The sequence below is a fragment of the Sander lucioperca genome, chromosome 14 (genome assembly GCF_008315115.2).
Source record: "Sander lucioperca isolate FBNREF2018 chromosome 14, SLUC_FBN_1.2, whole genome shotgun sequence".
NCBI lineage: Eukaryota > Metazoa > Chordata > Actinopteri > Perciformes > Percidae > Sander > Sander lucioperca.
In genome coordinates, this window is record NC_050186.1 from 31,238,291 (window position 1) to 31,261,661 (window position 23,371).

The 23,371-nt window shown below is 40.3% G+C and overlaps 1 protein-coding gene and 1 long non-coding RNA gene across 4 annotated transcripts in view; one reads left to right on the top strand and one right to left on the bottom strand.

The window, feature by feature from the left end:
* Nucleotides 1-871: 871 nt before the first annotated feature.
* The window catches only part of LOC116045129 (leucine-rich repeat transmembrane neuronal protein 4), a 115,949-nt gene continuing 93,449 nt past the window's right edge, over nt 872-23,371 (bottom strand). For 2 of the 3 annotated variants that reach the window (XM_031292643.2, XM_035991567.1), the window contains exon 3: nt 872-6,442. In XM_031292643.2, the coding sequence (XP_031148503.1) occupies nt 6,119-6,442 (324 nt within the window). In that variant the 3' untranslated portion in view covers nt 872-6,118. The remainder of the gene's footprint in view (nt 6,443-23,371) is intronic. The other variant, XR_004103860.2, reaches the window with a different exon arrangement.
* On the top strand, nt 2,197-22,820 carry LOC118493077. Its single transcript, XR_004895028.1, has 3 exons — nt 2,197-2,206; nt 4,618-4,622; nt 22,760-22,820. It is a non-coding gene; the product is annotated as an uncharacterized LOC118493077 (long non-coding RNA).

Genomic DNA, 23,371 nt, shown 5'->3' on the forward strand with positions numbered 1-23,371 from the left:
GTTGTGGATGGTTGCATCAGTCACTTTAAGCCTAAAACGTAATGAAATTTGGGACTGCTGGAATTCCTGTTGGGTTTGATGTGTGTAAATCTTTCTCTTTCGTTCTCGCGCTCCAATAGGTTATTGGTACTGTCACGGTCGAAAGTTGGCATTTTTGACTGGTTGCCAAGCTTCAGAAAGGTGGGTCTTACATAATATGAGCCAGTCTGAGGGGAGACGGACAAGACTGGAGTGCTGCACATGATAGCAATGAACAACCTTTTGTTGATACTGTGATGGATAATGAATGCTAACCCTTGTCCCTGAATTATTTTGGTTTTGTTTCTGTCTGCGACTATTTGTTAACCCTAAATAAACTAAACCAACAGTGAGCTCTGTGCAAGGCAGTGTTGTAGTCAAGTCACCAACTGTTGAGTCCGAGTCAAGTCTCAAGACCCCAGTGTTCGAGTCCAAGTCCGAGTCAGTAAATAAGTTTCGGAGTTAAATCACCATTTGCTGAGTTTGAGTCCGAGTCGAGTCACAAGTCCAAATAAAAAAGTGTCTTGAGTCGGACTCGAGTCCAAGTCCAGGACTCAAGTACTCTATCACTGCCTATTACACATAAAAGTAGTCTGAAACTTCATCCAACTTCTAGTTCGAGTCACGAGAGAATAGCGACTTGAGTCGGACGTTTTCTCAGACTTCTGCTCCTTCAGAAGCACAGATGATTAGAAAGCACCTTCAATGTTACATTATATAGTGTTACATTGACACTATAACTGAGTATTACTGCCCATAACTAGTTATCTAATGTTAATGTGTAAAATCCATAAAGTTCCCCTTTAAATGCAACTTACAATGCAGTATATTCAGGCAAACAAGACATCACAACTCCCATCTTTAGATGTTTATTTCTGATATCATCATCAAAATTTTTACAAAACATTTTCTGACAATAATATACTCAAAGAAGAGCCATATTTTTGCGCTTGGACCAGGTCGCCACAAAAATGCTTTAGGTCTGAATACAGTAAAAAGAACAAAAATCCAAATAAGACAAAAAAACTCAACAACAAACCAACTACCAAAAAAAACAAACAATGCAGCGCATATTTACACTCTACAGAAATCAATGCTCTCTGCAGGAAATGAATGAGAAGGAGACAGCAGGGATCCCCTGGTTTATATGGAAAGCCTTTAAGTGGCAGCAACAAAAGAAACACAGACTACTTCTGATATTGCTTTCTATCACTTTCTCTCTGCATTCTCTCACTGTACTCTCAAGCCAACTGCATGAATAGAATGCAGACCATTTAAATAAAAACCTTCCTTTCTTCGGTGCTCACATTAAATCCAATTAGGGGCGCAAGCGGGCTTTGTCAGACAAACGAAAAAGTGTGTTTCCCTGACAGAGGTTAATGATCATGCCTTCCCTTTCTGTGTCCCCTCTGACATGAGCAATGGCAGAAAAACAGAGTCAGGACAATGCGGGTCAGAGGTTAAAGACTGCCTGCTAATGTGACACAGCATGGAACAATAACAATTAATGGGGACCGGGCTGGCCTGAACATCAGTAATGCTGACATGGGTTTAGAGGAGGTGGAGGAGTAGGTGCTGCTATAGATGCACACAAACACACACGCTATCTGGGTACATGCGGGGTAGCTAACTCACTAGCGATGTTTCCAGTCTCTCTTTCTGCCTTTTTAGCATGACAAAGTTATTTGTTCTTAACATTTGCAGTCTGCGCACACACTAACAAAATAGAGAAACTCAAATTAGGAGTCTAGAATTGGCAGATGGGGAGCATTAGCTTGTTTTTTTTGTTTTTTGTTTTTTTTTCTGCTTAGCCCCGTTATGTGTGTACGTGCTGACTGTCTGGAGTCATGACTGTGTGCTGTATGGGTATACCCCAGCGGTGCCTGTGGGTAAGACACAGACGTATGGTAGAGGAAGAAAAGCTGAAACTCCACGTCTGGCTTGGAATTAATTTTTCAAATCTATTTATCAGGTAATGGATTAGGACCTACTGAACCGTCGCAGATGGCCTTGGGTGAGCTGAAATGGATGGGAGCGTCAAAACCTGAAGTACTTCATTACCATTTATCAATTTTTTTTTTTTTTTGTGCATATGTATTTAATGCGTCATTGTTCTGCAGTTAGAAACTGAAAAAAAAATGAAATGGATTCTTGGTAACAGTGTCAATAAATATCTCAACCAAATTAGGTGTTTAAAACATGACATGACGTGACTTTGTTTATCTTTGTATGTGAGCATGCATTATACATAGTTACAAGATGTAAGTTGATTTGTGTGTGTGTGTGTTTGCTATGTAACTCTACAGAATGCTCATGTGTGCCGCGTGTATCTGAGCTCTGCTGAAGCAGTTTGCGTTTTGCAGTGGAAAGCTTCCTGCGTCATTAAGAAACATCAGAAAGCTTTCATTGTAACAGTAACAATGTCCTGGCACTTACCCATTTTTCCCTCTACATCATCCCTATTGTACAGCATCTCTGGCTGCCCCTCTCGTCTCCTCTGCTTTCCCTCTCCCCCTTGGAGATTTGCATTAGCTTTTCCTCTGCGCATTAACGCTGAAATATAGAACATTTCACTGCAATTCTTCAGACCTTTATTCACCCTCCCCCCCAAAAGCAAAAAAAATAGAGAAATGTTCCTTGGGGTGTACAAAAACATAAACAAACACTGCAGAAGAGGAAAGTAAAGCCTGTTGGCATTGTGCGGCGAGCGCAGACAGTCCTGGAGTTCAGCTCAAACATGCATCATTAGCATGCAGTGCCTGTGCTTCCAGCTCTCTGATGGCAAAAAGAAACGGACAAAAGACTAAATAATTACTGGCAGCAGGATTCGAACATTCCGCTGAACATATCTGATTTTATCAGGGAGGTAGTCATGATTAATCAATCGCTTATTAGTAGTTGATTTAATTGTGAACAGACAAAGATTTTAATAGCATTTTCTAATTAAACATGAAGGGCAAAGTAGCTTTGATCAGTGTGTTTACACTGAATTGAACCATTATCGCTGTAGTAATTACTACATATGGGGTCCTGGGCTATAGCAGGAGACTATTAAAGGGAAAGCCTGTCCCTGGAGTGAGTGCCCAGCACAGGCCTCTTCCTCTGTTTAACAGACTATGTCGTGCCAGGGAATTCTACTTCAGGTGAGACAGGGGGCAAGGATTGCTTTAAAAAACAGTGAAGTTGTCCATGACACGTGCTGCTGGTTGTAGGGCACTCCAGACAGGAAATATCCCCCAAACTGTTTGTCTCTGGTTCAGCGCTCCTCCCTAACTGGGCAGAGTTTCCCAAAATATCAGCATGCGGACAGAAATAGAACATCATCAAATAGGTTAACCCGAGTCACCCAGAGGCAGACATGAAATTCAGGCCAAGGAGTTAGCAGGGGTGATATAGAGCAAGGCAAGACAATACATGGATAAAATTGAGAGCGCTCCCATTATAAAGACATTGGCACAGCTGCTATTACAAAGTAAACTCCACCAGCACTATTAAGCAACTGTACTCAGCGAATCAACTGCTTTTTATGCAATGTTCTGTACATGAAGGGGGTCTGAACCCTTCTTAGTTGTGAAACCATGAAGACTTTTGGGTCACTTGTTGTTTTAGGGCTGGTTTTTTGGTAAAACATTTAACAAAATAATGGCACATCAAAAAGAACTTCCCAAGTTAAACTCTTGGTATAAAGAATAGCACACTTCTTCTCCCCGAGTAGACCTTGAAATGGCAGATCGTTGTGGATTTCTTAAACATGAGGAGTGGACCGGGATGTACCTAACAACACAATGGAACGGCCACCTCCTGCAAGATGAAACACGTCTGAAGTCAGAACAGAAAATGTGGCTCTCTATGAGGTTTGACACTTGAACTATATCATAATAACAAGGCTCCCAATCTTCCAGTGATTCAGTAAAATTATTGGATTTGAGAAATTACCTCGGTAACATAATGTGTGTTTAATGGTAGAATAGTGGCGGGAGCAGATAGAAAAATATTCATCATTGAAACAACAGGAGCGTTACAGTAGGAACCTCTTCACCGAGTTATCTTGGTAACAGATTCCCACTGGAGAGTGAATAAGGCTCCTCTTCTGTTCACAAGCAGTTTGTGTTTCAGAAGAAGTGAAGTTCATACTTTTTTTTTTTTTTTCTCATCTTTAAAGATTCACTATTTACACGATAAATAAGTTCTATTCGATTTTTGTCCTTTGATTAGTCTTATAGAATTTCTTGACATCATCTTTGAACACCTCTTTATGTTCCAAGCCAAAAAGACAAAATAATAAAAGAAAGATTTCGTTCTTTTATCTTGAAGATACACACACATTCCGGGGAATTTTTTGGCCCCTTGCAATTTCCTCTGCGGACCAATCAGTTGCGCAGTGGGGAGACCAAGCACAGTTTCCACAACTCCCCCGAGTATGACCACTGACATGTAGAAAACGGCCCCAGGTGCACTGTTTGGATTAAGCCAGATATGATATTTGACAGTCCATCACAGCCATATCTGAAGTCATCATCAGCTCCACAAGTCAGTGAGAAAGAATGCTCGACACGCCGGCCAAAGGGTTACCAAGTGCAATAAAGTCCAGCACTGCAGGCACAGTTTTTCTGGTAAAAAAAAATAAAGATGTCAGGCAATATTCCCAGTACAGTCCATGGGTTCATACGCAGGTGAAAGAGAAGTCAAGGTGCTGGTTCAACATGTCCCCACTAGCCACTGTTGTTCTCTGTGGTGGAGGGGAGATGGGAGCTTTGCCAAACCCAGCAAGTCGGTGCTCTCCAAATTGTCCAGTGTGATCAAAGTCAAACATTGACTCAACAATTTTTTCAAATGACTGTTTGGGGCAGTGAGAGTGGTTTGACCTTTAGTAAAGTGGACCTTTCGTAAGAATATGTACAATACTTTGCATTCAAATGTACTTATTTCACCACATAAATTCCCCATGATTACCTCTTTAAAGCATAGTGAATCATTCAGCTGGGATATAATCATATACAAAGACCTGTCATTCTGCTGTGAAAAGGGCCTCTGTATGTGGAAGGAGTTTATGGAACATGCCATAATATCTCTTCTAAAGTGTTTGTGTAGATGTTGCTATGCATAGCGTCACCAAGATTATGAATGATGACAACTAAATTGATGTTGGGAGGACCAGGTAATCATTATGATAAATATCTTAAAAAATGAAATTTCATTTTCACTTCCTCACTTTGTACGTATGTATCGCATGGTTAATTTGCTAATCTGAAAAGACAAGCCCAGTTCATCTGAAACTACCAGGGGATTTGTTTGTAATTGTGAATGTGAGTTGGCAGAGGCCAGTTTAGTAGACCAATGGGCATTTTAAGAATGCCCTCAGCTAAAATAGCTTATGTGCATAAAAGGAAAAATACAAGTAAACTCTTTGGTTTTACATGCACATTAATGGAATTCAGCATGAAGTCCCACATCTAAAAAAAAAAACAACAGAAAGTAAGACAAAGATAAATTCTATGAAATTGTCTTGAGAGAATGACTCACCTGTATGAAATAATGATATGGATTTGCCTTTGTTAACAAGTACTGACTAAATATTGTAATAGTAATCACAGTAAGAAGCCCCTTGCTCTTCACATGATACCCAGCTCCATCTCTTTTATGTTTTATGTTACTGCTCTCACTTTTTGTGATCGAGAACTCGTGTTTATTGCACTTTCCCTTTCACTCCTGACTCAGTGCACGTGGACTGCTGAGAACCAGTGCCCCATGATGGGATATGGCAAAAAAACAGATTTGGAAACAAGGTAATACTTTTTGTCATATGCTGGATTTTCTCCCAGGATTCAGTGGAAACAAGTTTTATATGAGGTGCTTTGGGAAAAAAGAAATGAAAATGATCTTCAAGGATGTCTCCCCTTTAGTGTATATTAGGGAGACTATGTGTTTCATATGCCATATCCCTCCAGGCAGAATTAGAAAAAAAATGTTGTCCTTTAGTTCACATACTCTTGTTCTGAAAACAAGGCCCCACTGAATAACCAGCATGCCTGCCCCTTCATTACAAAGTCACGGTGAATCAGAGGCCCTTGCCCCACTTCTCACAACCAGACTCGGCTCGCTAGCGTCCGAATTTGAGTGTGCCAGTGCGTTCGGCGGGAGGGAATGGACCACTGCTGGGACCTTCAGTCGGTGGTCTGAGGGGGGGGGGAGGAGAGCGAGGCCCTGGCACAGGGGCACCCATGATGGTGGCAGAGGGCACGGCCGGCAGCGCCACTGTCTGTATAGTACCCCTATCGCACGGGCCAAGGTCCTCCAGGCCCTCCAGGCCCTGTGGGGGTCCCTCGTAGCCCATGTTGAGCCGCAGGGGTTGATGGGCCTGGCAGTAGTCTACGATAGGCTGCTCATAGCGGTAGAAGGTCAGCGCACCCAACTGGTGGGGGACCTGTTTAGATGGACAGAGAGCATGGAGATAAAAGGGGTAGTGGACAAGAGTGAAGGAAATACAGGAAGGAGAAGAGGAAACAAAAGGGGACAGAGAGAAGAAAAAAAATTAGCCATACAAATTATCAGTAAACTGTACTTCAGATCAAAAACATATTGTTTGAAAAGATATATTTTTGTCCTCAAACACCCAAAAGTTCCTGTTTCCTTCTAAAGTGACTGAAATCATTATGTACCAGAGTGTTGTGGAGAGCATTTTTTATAAATCAGATTTTTACCCCAATTTCTGCAAAGTTGATTGTTTTTAAACCTGCAATCCTCTCAAACTCTCATTTTTGACATTTAAAAGGAAACATTCAAGCCAGTTACAAAAAAAAGCTGCTTTTCTGCTTTTCACTCCAATTCAATGAAGGCGAGACAAATGTCATATGTAGCTCTCAAAGTTGTGTCACGATGACAGGCTTTTGAAAAGCTAATATGCAATGTCTTACCAGAAACAATGCCCAATAATAATAATAATCCAGAAATACATAACAAATGTTCCCAATAAAAACTCTTCAGTTTCTTTCAGGACCAATTCTTTTAGAGTCTAGTTCCAGTTGCTATATTGGTGAATCGACCTTTTCAAATAAAAATGATTAATGACTGGATTGCTGCTAACAAACTAAAATAACAAGCACTGGCCATACTGCAGCTACAACAGCCACAGCTGTTTTCTTTTTAAATTAATATCACATACCAATGTTTTATTTTCCAATGCAGTTAATTTGTCACACAACATTTCATTGTGCCTGTGTGACTGCAGCACAGTTAGTTTGGCAGTTAACTGCTGGCCCTCTGAAATCATCCTCACATGGTGACCACCTGAGCCTGCAGCTTCCCAAAAACCCATGTGCAGCAAAGACCCTCCAAAAATGTTTGCTGCGAAGCATCCGCGACAACCAATTTATACAGATGTGAGAAGCATTTCACTTTACTCTTCCTGCCCATGGCTTGTACTGTAATACTCGCTGTGACTGAAATAGAAGATGTGCATTTGAATGTTCAGATATGCATGTATGACTGACACAAAAACAACGCTGCACATGTCCACGACCTCTTCTGTGTTTAACCGTTGGTACAAGAGCTGGAGCAAATAAGCCATGTGCTATCTCTCCAATGTCACTTGTTTCAAGGCCAGGAGCACTCGTCACATCTGGCTATGCGTCTGGTCTTGTGCTCCCTCCCCAAACCTTAACACAGTGCCAAACAGACAGATGTGACTCTTGTGACACTGTCTCTCTGACCTTAAATCACACACTTATTCACTTTAAAAAAGCAGGCCAATTAAGAGATTTCTAACAGGTCGTGTAAACAGCAGGGTAAGATGGCAGCTGACCTGGATGAAACACCGCAGCCTGGTAGAGCGACAGATCATCAGGTATGTACACACAGGCGCCAAGAAACACAAAACAACAGAACAGCAGGAGCAACAGATATGACACGAACAAGGGAGAAATGAATAATGCAACCCCTGACTCTTGAGGAGGCGCTGGAAGCAGAGCAAGTGTCACAACTGCACCAATGCACATCCTTGACATTTCATTTTTAACCTTAACCAGTGACTAGATCTTGAAGAAAAAAAAAAAAAACGTTATTTACAAGAGAAATCCACTTCCCATGTACAAAAATACTACGTATTATTGTTGGAATCTAGCCATGTAGATAGTTTGGTTTTAAGCACCAAGATTTTGAGATATCTATACAGTTGGCTGTCATGCTTGAAGACTGGAGAGGAGGCTTTTAAAGTGCAGAATTTGTGTATTTATTAACAAAATGACACCAAAACATACTCAAACTCAAAATAATAAAAAAGTAATTCACTTTAGGGCAAAATACCCTCAAACAAACAAAATCAGCAATCTCTCTGCAAGCTGTCCATTCCTTCCCTCTCGCGCCCCTTCTCCTCAAACCCTTTTAACCCAGCCTCACCCAATTGGCACCTACCACCTGTACCGGTGGTTAGAGCGTGAGCCAAACTGCAGAAAAATAAGACACTTGAATGTAGAAAATACCATACCATGTAAATAAGTGTGATTGCTGACATTCCTAGTTATATACATATATATATACACATGTGCTTACAAAACCACAAGCACCAACATAATATCAAAATGTCAATTGCTGCAAAAACGGTTTTACCTATTGCTCTACACTTTAGGATTGCCCAGCCCCTCCCTACAGAAAGGACCTAATGAGGCAAACCTGCATGCACTCTCCTCAATTAAGCTGGTGAGCAGCTGATCTGATCTACCCCCCACATCACAGGCAGAACCATAGCAAAACACTATGAACCCATAAAACCTACTGAACAGGCCTATGTCAAAAAATAAAGTAACAAATAAACTAAAACAATAACCTACAACATTACACTGAAATTAAGGATTAAGCAGACACAAAACAGTATTCATTTTGGGAACAGGGCCTAGTGAAAAGGGGGAAAGGAAGCCTTTTCACATTGGTACTATCACTCAAAAAGCTGAAAAAGCAACACATCCTACCAGACATAATGCTCCGGTTAACCTGATTAACAGACAGACATTGGTTTGAACCGCTTTTATTACACAAATAGAGCCTAAAAATAATGTTTGGCATCAGAAATTCCAGATGCAGTGATATCAACATCTTGAAACCACATAAAGCAAAGCTAGAAGCCACGTAGCTACCACAGGTAAGAAATTGCTCTGTTTAATTTGGGGAACTGAGTGGAAGTGGAAGGGAAGGCAAACAGACGCAAACAGTAAACGACTGATACCCTAATAGATTTTTGATCCCAAATTAATTCTAAGAGAAGCTCCCAGAGAAGCAAAGCAGGAGGAGACGAGTCAACCACGTGGATTTAGAAATAAGAGTCATCGGTACAAGCAACCCCAAAAAATATGTCACTAATATCCTTGTACATTTATTAAACTTATCTTATAATGGCATTCTGAGTCGAGAAATCCTATTTTAGGGGAACACAAGAGAATTCAGGACAGAATTCTTTAAAAGAGGGCCGACTGTGTCAATGAAATGCAGATATATGCTGGCTGGGAAGGGGGAATAGTGTGCATTTGTGAGCGTGTGCGTGTGCGTGTGTGTGTGTGTGTGTGTGTGTGAGAGAGAGAAAGCAGAGATTTCAAAGTCAAATGGAAACAGTATAATGCAGCTTGGCAATTCAGAAATTATCCTAAACCACAGGGCTAAGATAAAGCCACTCTGAAAGCATTAACACCAGTTCTGTTTTCAAAAAGAAAAATTGTGTTATTTGTAGCCTCGAGCTTTACTGTAACACGCTTCTATGATGCAGTACAGCATTACAAATCAGCAAAGTTGTAGTCATGAGAGCATGTTTGTCTGGTCTGGAGATAATGTAGGAAGCAGGAGTTACATTTCCACCTTTCATTCCTTGCACCTCCAGAGCCAGCACCTTCCTTCCTTTCCATACCTCCCCCCACCCTTAGAATGGACTCCATTAAGCCTGGCTGGCTCATTACATTATAGGCACTCAGTGGATTACTCCTCTCATTCCACTTTCAGTTTAAACACTTGACCAACCCTTACTCCGAGTCCACCACCACCACCACCTCCGCTGCCACCACCTCATCTCCAGTCTACCTCTGGTCTGGACAGCTCCCTGCCCTGGTCCAATGAATGAATTAACCAATAGTAAGTCCTAACCATTTCAGTGGATTCTATCAAATTTTCAGGGCACAAATCTGGCCTCGTGCAGAGTGTGTGTGTGTGTGTGTGTGTGTGTGTGTGTGTGTCTCGCATATTTGTACATGAGGAAGGGACAGAATGAGCCAGAGAGAAAACGCTACAGATACAGCAAGATAAGAGATTTTATACCAGTTTGACATTGCACGTATATTTGTTTAACATTCAGTACAGATCTAAAGACATGCAATGTAAAAAGATGCATACATATCACACAGCCTGACTTGGCTTGTTGGACAAAGTCATTGATGCAGAACACTCTATGTCAGATTCCGTAAACAAAAGATGCTATTGCTATTCAGCGGCCATCCGTGTAGTTTCAAGGTACAGCTAGCTCATCAGGAATGCTATCAGCCTCTCTTTGTGCCTCTCAGCATTAGGACATTATTAATTCCTCACACTGAATTGTCTGTTGGCGGTGGAGACAGCCAAATATGTAAATGAATATCATCTGGTCAAACTAACAAAAATACAAGACAGACACTTTAATTTACTTTCCAAATGTTCTTAAAAAATAAGCAGTCTGGGTGGGAATGAATGATGCTGGGGCTTATCTACCACACTGTAGAGAAGCTTCTGCTGTTTTTTTCAAAAGTAAAAACATCACAAGGCCAATCCGTATTTCACTTTGTGATCTGTCCATTACTATTCACTTATATACTAATCTAGGCTCTTTTGAGCCTTTGTCCACCAATGACATCCTCTGCCTGCTAGATTAATATTAAGTGTCTATCATATGAACAAAGGGTGCATGTAAATTGTAATATTTCACATGTGAAAATTATGATTAATCATTTCATTTCTGGTCTCTGCTTTTAAGATTTAAACTGGAAAACATGGGCGCTGTGTGACTTAAGGCGAAATTGCATGCAGCAGCTGGTTTCAGCATAAATTTGAGAAGAGAAATTAGTAACGTAGTTGAAGAAGTGATGTGTCATGAATCTCAGTAGCATTTCATATCATTCTGTTTTCACCACCGTTACACTGGATAGCAATGCATTTGAACTGATTTGAAGTTTCCGGGTGATCACAGTCAGGCATGCCTTTGTTTGGACATGATTTCTTTTTCTATTATTTCCATTTTTGTACTGATAAGCTCCGATGAGGCTGGCTCTAAATCTGTAGCTTTCAGGCTTGTCTAGCACTGAGCGCATCATTTACATATTCCGCCCTGAATGGGCGCCCAACGATGTTGCCACTATGTGGAAAAAATTATCTAACATAGCTTGACAAATTGGTGCATCTTCCACTGGTTGTCATGTTTTAAGGGACTACTTGTTTTAAAAGTATCTTTACTTTGCAATATCCAACATTGCTTAAATTCCCATTCATATCTTTGTTGGTAATGGAAAGAGCGGCCGCAAGATCGAGCACATAGCATAGTACAGTGGAAAAGAGTAGCATTCGGTCATGTTACATATGCACCAGGAAGCAGGAAAGCACACACAGTATTTTTAGTTTTTAAGACAGAAGAAGGCACAGGCAGTTATCCACCTAAGAAGAAGACATGTAAGAACCCAGCTATCGAGAAGGGTTTTGGTGCATGAAACCTTTTTAATTATTTTTCGCTTATCTCTGGACACATGCAGGTTACGCCATGTAAAGCTTTCATCCCAAGTGTGCAATTGAAAGGTCAACAGCAAACGGGTCAAAGTTGAAATTGTCTGTACTTTGGATACAATCTGAGCAGGGAGCAATGCTCAACGTAGCTCTACCCGGATGTTTGGCATCGCCATAGGATAGGACAGCAATTGCTCACACAAAGCGATTATGTTGCAGATCATGTGTATCCTGTGTGAGAGCCTTAGTTGGTGCAGGTGCAACCTACATGCTATGTGGCATACTGCAGCTCCTAACTGTCAGAAGATATTCGCATTAAGAAAAAAAAATCTCTCTCAACTCCCCATGCTGCACTGCTGGATTCGTTTTTTGCTTCTTTGGATCTCTGCCACAGGTACCTGATTGTGCTTGAACTGACAATGACTGGCACCCTGCCTCATCCTGGATCTTTATCTCCTATGCCTGGGCCATTTTGTCCCCAAAGCTTTAAAAACAGCCTGACCAAGGAGAATAGGCCATCTTTTGAAACTTAAACTGACTTTTATCTGAGGGATTTTTACTGCTCTTCTTTCCTTTTAGTGACACCTCTGTGTGCATCATAGTGCATAGTACAATATGCAATTTAAAAAAAAAAAAACTGATCAGAGAATTGCAAAACATTTCCTTCCTCCATCTGCAGATGTTTCTATGTTACTTGCCCACAGCAGCTTTAATTTGTTAAAGGAGTCTTTTTCTTTTTTTTTTTAAGAGCCAAATCCCATAAATTCCTTTATGGATTTTCATTTTACAGTATGCCAGTGCCCTTCCGAAGTTGTGTTTCTTTTTGCCTTCACGCTTTTATGAGCAGCTAAGGAGACAGTAACTGTGCCACAGGCAGACAATGCTAATGTCTCCCTGGGCTTTAGGAGCATTATGGTTCAAAAGTAGGCCTCTCTCCCAGCCAAACACTTTGATCCTCTCAAGTCATCGTATTATGGCACACTGAAGCATAATGTAGTGAAGAGGAGGTGCAACAGACTCCCACTAAAATGTTGCTTTTCTTATATTCTCATTAACATATTGTATGCCAGTAAACCCGTGAATTAAGTTGGGAATTATTACTTATTAAATAATTTTGAGTTCTGTTTTTATCTGCCTCCGTGGATATCACACAGTATTCCCCAAAAATATTACAGATATTATTTTTTCATATATAAGTTATTGACTGCTATTGTTCTGTAACATTGCTTTCCGCATTTATATGTTTGTCTATTATTAAATATAAAATCAATTTGTAGGCTCGCTATTCATGTTCTGAATTATTGAAACGAACCATGACAGAGTTACTGGGAATAATTGTAATTACTCGTCTTTGTCTAGTTCTCAACCCCCTATTGTCCTCTTTCCTCGTAGAAGTCTAGAGATCTATTACTCATTTTGGTCCATCTATATTTAAAGCAGCCTGTGATGCATATTTGATGTAAAGATCCAGTGTTTATGCTGTGGAAACTGTTTCAGTAGAACCATTTTCCACAGTGCTGTGTGGCTGTACAAAGTACTTACTGCCACTGACGATAAATCTCAGCTCCCAGAGAGCTTTTGTGTTTTTCATACTTTTGCCACCCACTACAAAGTTATTCCCTTGCCATTATTAACTTGTCTTCACTTTTACTTGAATATCATCACAATTGGTGATAATATATTTCACATATAATAACAGTGAATTGAATGTGTTATCATAAAGTAATGGTACAGACTTTGAATATTATGAAGATTGGTAAAATGGGTCCATACAGGTACCATGTTTTCTACTACTCCTAACCGGCAATTTCCACTGGATGCGGAACGTCTGTGGAACGTCTCCGGAACGTCGACGGAGTCATTAGGTTTCCATTAAAGTCAATGTGTGTATTTCCACTGACTGCAGAACGTCTGCGTCCCTACTCCGTCCCAGTTCCGTCAGTCCGCAGCCCTCCGGAGCAGATACGCAGAGCTTCTATTTTTGACGGACGACGGAGAGCTCCGCAGCAATTCAGCACAATTCAGATTGTGCGGGACAGGAAGTCGAGCACAGAAACAAAATAAAACATCCGGATACTTTTCAAAATAAAATACACCTTGCTCACGGCAGGTCATATTTCCCTGCACTACACCTTGAAAACACAGCACAGAGTTGTTTCCCCTCTACTCCTCTGGATGGAAACAAACTGTTGTTGGTTTTGTGGTTCTGTTTATGGAAACGGCTGGCCGCAGCCGTTCCGCAACAGATCCGGACCTGGTGGGTATTGACGGACGGCGGAGCACGCAGCCGTTCCGCAGCGGAGCCGGTCCGCAGACGTTCCGCATCCTGTGGAAATCCACGGTTAGTCATCACATTGGCAGATAGAGCTGCAAAGATTAATCGATTCAAATCATCGATTAGTTCTCAACTATTACATCAAGCGGCAACTATTATGATAATGGATTAATCAGTTTGAGACTTTTTTTTTTTAAAGATTAGTTTTTGGGCATTTTAGGCCTTTATTTGTATAGTACAGCTGAGACATGAACGGGGAGAGAGAGAGGGAATGAAATGTAGCAAAGGGCCGCAGGTCGGAGTCAAACCCGCGGCATCAAGGAGTAAACCTATATATATGGGTGCGCGTTCTACAAGATGAGCTACCCAGGCGCCCAGTTTGAGTAATTTTTTATGAAGAAAAAAAAAGTAAAACGTATTAGATTCCAGCATCTTAAATGTGAATATTTTCTGGTTTCTTTCCTTCTCTATGACAGTAAACTCAGGGGGGATGACAGTAAATGTCAGGTGACATAGTATAAAGGGTGACAAAGTCTGCGTAGGGAGGAGGTCAAAGTTGATGGATAGTTCAAACAAACAGGACTTTCACTTAGGAGAGCGCTGTTCGTGTCCTGTGTCAAAGCAAAAGTCAACGTGTATTTATTTGAACTTAGTACATTTTCTTACATAACTTGCATACTTGACTAAAGCCACATATGTAAGAAGTTAGGTAACCAACACTTACATTAACCCAAACCACGAACTTTTGCTAAATCTTAACACGTAACTGTGTTGTCTAAACAGATTCTGCAGTGCAGGGGCCTGCACAGGCGCACTGATCGCTTGTGTTGCTGGACATTCGTAAGATAATGCACTGAAATGTGTGCATACCTTCGTAAGATATCATACGAACCGTTGTATGTGTAGTGGTAGCGGTTATGAACGTGGTGGATGTTGTGGTTGTTGTAGTAGTAGTAGTAGTAGTAGTAGTATTAGATAAAATAAATCATTTTGCAAATAGATCAAGAATACAGCCAACCGGGGAAAAAAAAAAAAAAAACCTCAATTCACAATTACAATAAGAAGAAATATTACTGTAGGTACAAAACTGAATAAATGAAAACATTAGAATGTGGAAAAGAGATTCATAAATATAAAATTGTTTAATACCAGCGTCAGACGGCTACACTCTGATGACCGATGACAAAATGATCAACATTAACCAACCCAAAAATAACGTGACAATTACATTAACATTAACAGGTCCACAGGGGGTAATGCGAAAAGTGTATGGCTCATTAATGGTTTACAGATTGCACCACATGAACGTGTGAAATCATAAACCCACAAATTAACTCTAAAGACCCTCCATTAATTGAAAGAGCTAAACCGTAATCACGTGTGCTCTAAAAACTGTGACTCTGTGTGTGTGTGTGCGGGACTGTGTGAGTGTTGTTTTCCAAATGTATGCTGCTCTAGCATGCGGGGGTAGTCAGCACAGATGTTGCTAGGCGGGCATCAATGACACGGAGCCTACGAGTCAGCCTTTCAGCAGAGCGGTGTGCATGGACGTGTCTGAGGGGGTGTGAAGCTAAACAGCATCAGTTTGTTTTCAGACAGCTCATCCCGAGAGGAAGACTTCCCAGCTGCATGTGTAAGTGTGAGTATGTGTTACATTTTCAAAAGTGCTGCTGTTGTGGTGGCTGGAATTGATTCAGTCATTCCTCCTTTTCCATGTCCTGATACAACAACACAAACAGTCCTGTATAATGAAAGAGAGGAATCAGCGTGATTCTTTGGAGACTCCATAACGCCCACGTTTAAGCAATCAAATCCGATCAAATCTTTCCTGAAATTATACCCTGCCCACGGATTCCATATAACCCAGAAATATATCACATCACAGACGCTAAAGATGCACTAACGGCTGCTTTACTCGGTCTTTAAGACTAACTTCCATTGACTGCGATTAAAGAGGCCTCCAAGGACCGTACTAGTCGTAGAGCCATAAAGGGTCAGTTAACTTCAGAGGCAGAATGTACAACCTTGACATTCCCTCGTACAGCTGTGTGTGAAAATGAGCCCACATGTCCACATTTTAAACTAATTGATTCTCTAAACAAGCCGTTAGCCTCCCACTAATTCCTTAATGATTGGAGGTCCCTTTATGTGCAGTGACTCTTGATTACAGGTCTCTGGCACAACACACACACACACACACACACACACACACACACACACACACACACACACACACACATGCACTAATAAATACATAAAGAAAGGAATGGTGTAAAGGAAGGAAAAGTGAGAGAGAAAACTGGGGAAAGACAGGAAAGTACAGCGCAGGATCGCAGCCCCCTTCACGCACCAATGGGTGCCTCCGTCAGCTCATCACAACCTCCTCCCACTCTACGGTGCATACAGTAAAGGAGCTTCCGCAGACCACAGCAAATGGGCCATGAAATGTTACTCAATGCTCAACACGTTCCTCAGCCCCGGTTTGCTTACACACACACACACACACACACACACACACACACACACTACTAATGAAGGTGGGGGCTGAAAAAGTGTGGAACAATGGAAATGAGACAGAAAGCTTGCAGTGTACAGTATTCGCTCACTGCTGTTACAGTTTGTTTCAGAGCCTCATGTCTGCTCACTGCTGTCAGTACAGATTAGTGCTGCAACTAATGATTATTATAATCAATCATTTGTTTACTTTAAAACATGTCAGAAAACACAGAACTTACAGCCCAAGGTACGATTATATAAACCAACAGAAAAACAGCAAATTGTAAAATTTGACAAGCTGTAACGAGGGCACGTTAGGCTTTTAATCACCGAAAGGTGACCAATTGATTATCATAATTGTAGATTAATCTTCTGTCTACCAACTAATCGACTGAAAGAGTACGCACTGCAATCAGTTTAACGATGAGCAGGGTGCAATACATTCAGTCTTTTGTTGCCCTGGGTGTTATCCCCTGCAGGCACTACTTAGGATAACAATTCCTTCACTTTCTTTGCACGTTTTCAGATAAAAAAAAAAGAATAATATAATTTCATCTATTTGATTCCCCCCCCCCACATACCTGGAACCAAACCTACACCTTTGGATTTAGCAATATCACATAGCTTTTTTTTTTCTTTTAGTATTTTCATTAGTTGCCATCACTGAAATTAAATTATGGATGTTGGAATATAAGTTAACCCTATAGCAGGCACAATGTGCAGCTAAAACCATCTACATCCTTTTATTTTCATGTTAACTATATACATGCAAATGAAAGTTAGGGCCCGCTGATGTTATTGCATAGTTTAACAAAACAAATGTCAATTGCATCCACTTATACAGTAAACCTCCTGCACCCATTGCCGAGTGCCCAAATCCATATTAAGAAGGCAGAATGACGGGTTGTGTCAAAGGAGAACAATTTCTAGTTACATTTTTGCTGTCCCATATTAAATTCAAAGTTCCCAAATCTCTTGGCGGGCGATTTCTTGCATTATGTGCTGCTTCCAGTCACAGTGGCACTGGCAGTGTGTCTGAGTAATGAGCATGACCCAACATAAACGCTGTGTGGCCAACTTGGCTCTACACTGGGAGCGTCAGTCGCACTTTAATCAGGGATATTGGGGAAGAGTGTGCCTGGGAAGGCAGGCCAGAGCTTTTAAAGACCTGACTAATAAGACATGTCAAAGCTAGCTGGGCAGCAGCCAGAACTGATATGCAGACCTTCTCCATATCTGCTTCCCATCCGGACTCACCCCGCGCCGTCTCAACAGCATTCGGACGCAAAACATCGCAAGCATGTGCCCTTTGCGGTTCATCATTTCCTACCTCTCTCTCTTGGCTCTCCGCAGATTTACCCTGGTGTGGCTGTTTTAAAAGTTGAGACAAGGTCAGGATTATTCATTTTTTCCCAAACATTTTTCAAAAATAGTACACAACAGCTTCAGCTGTTTAAATCAACACATTCTGCTTCTGAATTAAATGTGTGAAATGCCTGTTTGTTTTAATTATTGCTTCTCTCCCACTCATCATCTCTGGCAGTAGTGAGACGGCACAGAGCGGCAAGGCAGCAACAATGATTGAGTGGTAGGTAGCTTACTTGATGAGAAAGGAAGTAAGTAAGTCTATTTCTGGCTGTTCTGTTATTCTATATGTACATATAATAATACTCCACTAAACAACATGGCATTAAAGCACTTACTTGATTAAGGATTGCTGATGCTATACAGTGGTGTAAGGCGTATTATCTTTGTAAGATGATTGACAGGCTTCTGATTAGAACATCAGATACAGAAGCTATTATACTGATTGTTCCAGTGAAGGGATGTCATTTATTTGTAATGATAACTGACTAGAGTCCTGTATTTGGAGAGAGGTTATGTCCATCTTTATGTCAGAAAAGGTAACGTTATCCTTCACTGACAGTCTACTGGGTAGTATCAAAATTCCTGGCTAGTACAATAAAAGGTTTTTGTCAGTCACTTTTTGAATCTAATGCCATGAAACAAAACATATATTTACAAATCACTCATATCATATATCTGATTTACAAAACTCTGATTTATATACATGTAAGTATATCTGATAATCCTAAAAAGTAACACTTTACAATTGCAGGTTACATTTGCTGTGTTTTTACCAATTCCTTTTACTTTACTACATGCACAAACGTGCATGGAAATTCTTTTAAGGCAGCCACTAATTTAAATTAAAGCAATAACAACAACTTATTTGGCAGTAATTATGACAGAGTGTGGTGTGTTGAATTAATGAGGAGGCGTATGTTTTCATCTGAAAAGGTAATTAGCCATAGGGCTTAAGTAATCGCGGGAAAATCCAGGTCGCTACAAGCTGTACCTAAGGGGACAGTTTTGCATACACCCATGGCAGAGCGAATCCCTCAAGAGGAACCTTTTCACTGAGAAACCTTGACCAGACAGTTCCTTTGAGGCTAGAACATATCTAGTCTGAATTTCAATGAGAGGTTATGCAAATGGAACTAAACTCCACGGTGCTAATCTGGAATTCAGAGAATTTGCGGCAAATAACCTCTTTGATCACCTTACCATTGTTTGACAAGAAGTTCAGCCTGGAACCTGTTTCATCTCTTACCATTTACTTTGATACAAGAAATGTAATTTCCAAGCTAAGAGTACGCATTTGTCTGTGTCTTATTCATCTATAGGACGTATCAATTAGTTTTAAATTTACTGCATTGCACAAAAACCTAAACAATGTTATTAGAATAGAAATGCATACTCTTTGTATCCCATCAATCATTTAGCAACACACTTTACATCTTCCCTGTGTCATCCCCTTCAGCTTTGATCTCCAACAGAGTAGTCAGTCTTACTGTGTAGTGTTGCCATCTTGTTTGCGGCTGTATATTGTTAACTCTCATTCTGTATTTCTATAACCATGCACATTTCTACGTTGAAGTCATTGGTTGTTAGAGGTGCACGATTCAGAAAATGTCACGATTCGATTCAATATCGCTTTTCGATTCAAAAATGATTCTCGATTCAAAAAACGATTCACAGTATGTAAATAGTTACTTTTCCCATGTGATTGCATAGACATACAATAAAAAAAATAATAATATGAATCAATTTTTGGAATTCTATGAATCGATTTTGAATCTGTAGAGCTTGAATCGATTTTTTTGCACAGCCCTATTGGTTGTATAATTTAATTCTGTCTCTGTGATTCCAGAACTGCGATTTCTGCCGACTCTCTACATGTTAGACATGCTGCATGTATGAAGGGATCCCTACGGTGGCCGACAGGGGCAGACGCCCTGCAACTTAAGAAAACACATGCAAATAGACAAAACACAAGCAAATTAAGAAAACATCTTCATTAATTTGACAACACATGAGCAGCATTCAGCAAAAAAAAGACACTCTAGAGGGAGCAGCTAGTGGAACAGCTTGATTTTCGAGAGCGCTCTGCCTTTTTATTAGAGTCGGGTATGGCTGCAGCCTGGAGAACTCCATAGACTGTATATTAAATTAATATTATTATTATTATTGATAACATAATATATTAATAATATACAGTCTATGCTCCCATCTCATGCCCTCCCGGCTGGTGCTGTCCCAGAGCTTCAACTTTTCAAAATAAAAGCTTGCGTCTGGTCCGCTATGTGTTTGTACTTTGGTGTGTTGGATGTTTGTGAACTAAACAGTACGGCAATCATGCTAATAAATACAATAACTTTTTCAGCAGATGTCTTACTTACAAAACGGAGTTAGCAAAGCAGTTTTGTGTTTATATGTGCGAGCGGGATTTATTCAGTTTGATAAATCCCACGGTAAATCGGCTGGTTTACTAAACAGGGAGGGACTATAAATCCTGTCTGTTTTTTGTATTTCAAGAGCGAATTGCTCCACAGTATGAATACAGATTGATCACTTATTTTGTTGGTAACCGTTGTTGTATAATCACAATATTACACTTGAGGAGGCCTATACTTCAGTAATGCGCCTTTCGGACCTCGAAATTAAACCCTCTCATATGGCTTAAACAAACGTCAACGTTAAACGCTGATGCAGTTTTAAATGTTTTATCACCACGAGTTTACAGACACGTCTCTGCTGATTATCACCTGTGACCTGAGCCGAGACAGACCCACCAAACGAGAGAATATCTCTCTCTCTCTCATCAAGTTGTTCCACTTAGCTGCTCCGTCTAGAAGCTGTCTCAAGTTACACAGTTTCACAAAAGTAAAGAGTTAATTGAGTTCTGCATTTCAATGAAGTAACATGTCCGAAATATATAAAATTTCATTAAAATATGTAGACATAAAACGCAAAATGTCCTAAAAAGTGGCGTGGCATTTATACACCTTCCCGTGAGATCACTGTGGACTGACGGGTTAGCAGAAGTTCTAAGCCCTGCCATACAAAGCCACAGAAACTCTGCTCTTTTTTTGTTTTGTTACCCCCTTCGCTGAACTCTTACACTAAAATGTCCCTGTAATCAATGAAGTCTTCCAGAAGGCAAACTTTTTCTTCTAGAGTGAATTGAGGTGAGCAGTCTGACAATGTTTTTTTTAATTCACAATATATCCAACATCATAGCAAATGAGTCCTACTTAAGATAATAATTATACAGATTTTGAAACAGATACATTGAGATGTCTATCTGCATGTAAGCCATAGTCAAAGTCTTATCTTTGTGAAACCGGCACCAGGGGCGTTAACTTATGTATCAGTATGTTGTACTATGCCATTTAATAATAGGCTGTTATAAGTTAAGAAAAAACAAGTTTTTGGCTAAGACTTCACACTGATGAGAACAAAACCTAATAAGTTTCATGTGTTAGTTTACAACGTTGCTCTTCTTGTAACGCACACAAAAAACTGAGCAAAACATGTCACTGTAAGTAGAGACAAGCAAACACTGAATGACAGGACCGATGGCGCCATGGTAAACCTTGTGAGATGCCCATTTAGCAAAAACAGCCTGAATCCTCAAATCCCTGATAAATATTTCATCAGGAGGCTCTTGGTGATTGCTTTTGTGATGGAGCAACAGTATTCAAATTGCTTTTAGTTAAATTATGACAGCACCCCTATCTGCTCACGATCCTCCTACCCATTCTCATCACAGATGGCACCATCCACGAACTCAGTCACATGCATATAGACAATGAGGAAATTCACTTACACAGACACATTTACAGAAAAGTACTGGCTGCTGTTACTTTTGTATCATATATCCGCAAGATAAATTAATTAATATTGAAACGCAACAATAAGCAACAAACATTGTGTAACATTGTAACAAGTGCCACACAATGCAATAAAGAACATTTGACTAACAACCGACAGAACCACATTTTTCATGCAAATAAATGCAAAAATGCATAGAAGAACAGTGAATAGCACTCACTTTGCGAATGCACACAACATTTATGTGATTACCTGCCTTTCACCCAATGCAAAAAGGTCCTATAACTCCATGACTATAAGAATAAGGGGGTATGAAAAATGAATGGATGGATAGATGGATGTCACACCAATGTGCAATATGAACAGTGTCAATGAAAATAAAAAATATCGCTCCTCCTTTGTCAGTGAATTAAAGATTCACTATCGAAACTCAGATTGAGTGATCGCCCTCTTAGTCCTGCATCACTTTTTAATATTACACTTACACTCTCAGTTCCAAACCATAAAATGACTCTTGCTCCCCCTGAGGAGTTTTAGGCAGAGACACTGCAGGATTTTAGAGCACTTCAGTTACCAGATGAAGTTACACAACTAGATTAGGGTGGTCCAGGGAGGTTGTTTTGTTGTTGTTGTTGTTGTTGTTGTTATCAATGAATCATATACCTCCTCATGTCATTTCCATGTGCCACCTTGTCTTTCCCTTTTCCCTGCAAATTTGTTGATGGTTGAAAAATAAACAAATTAATTGATTAAAGATAATGTACATGAATTAACTTATTCAATATAATGTACACAGTAGGCAATTTGTTCACTTTTAACAGGGAGGTTGGACCCATTTTGTTTTGTTCACCTGTTACAGGCAAAAAAATACAGAACCAAAAAATTTGATTTTTTATTTATTTATTTATTTTTTTTATTAAATACTAACCCATCTAGCTATATAGATTCGATAATATTATAGATCTGATGTGAAAGTGACAGAAGGGCAGGACTCAGAAGAAAAAGTTGCAATTACAATTCTGTCTACTACTTCGGCGCCACGGATAGCGCCCTGCATTTATCAATACAAAGCAGTTAGGCTACTGATATTTCAGAGCCATGGTCGGGGCCATAGATTCTAACTTGCACAAACCTCAGTTTCAATGAGTTAGACAGACTAGACTTACACATTCAACTAAACAACCCCTTTGCACTCTCTGCTACTAGGGGATGGAGAGGGGGGGATAGCAGGTTAACAAGGGGCATGCACTTTGGTCATTTTGCTAACAAGGGGGATGGCACCCCCCCTTAATCTCCCCTCAAAATCGCTTACTGAATGTACAAGAACAAACAGCTGCTGATGAAGGATCCTTTGCAGTTTCAGTGTTCTGTTCAAACAAAATCAAGCTCCCTGCAGCTGCCTCACAGTGCAACCTTCCAGTGACGAGAACTGCCTTACTGTGAAGCAGCTGCAGGGCATGCTGAATTACAGACACTGGACACTTAACATACCTTAATATGAAGGGTAATGAAGTCTGTCTCAATCCATAGTTTTTAATTACATTTTAAATGATATGTTGTTTAAAGGTTTCATAAAAAAGTTGTTATGTCCAAAGCTGCAGCTCATCGTGGGAGGTGAACCTCAAAACAAATAATAAAGGCAACACATTTTCCTCACACTAAAGTTACTCAGTTTCAAGTTGA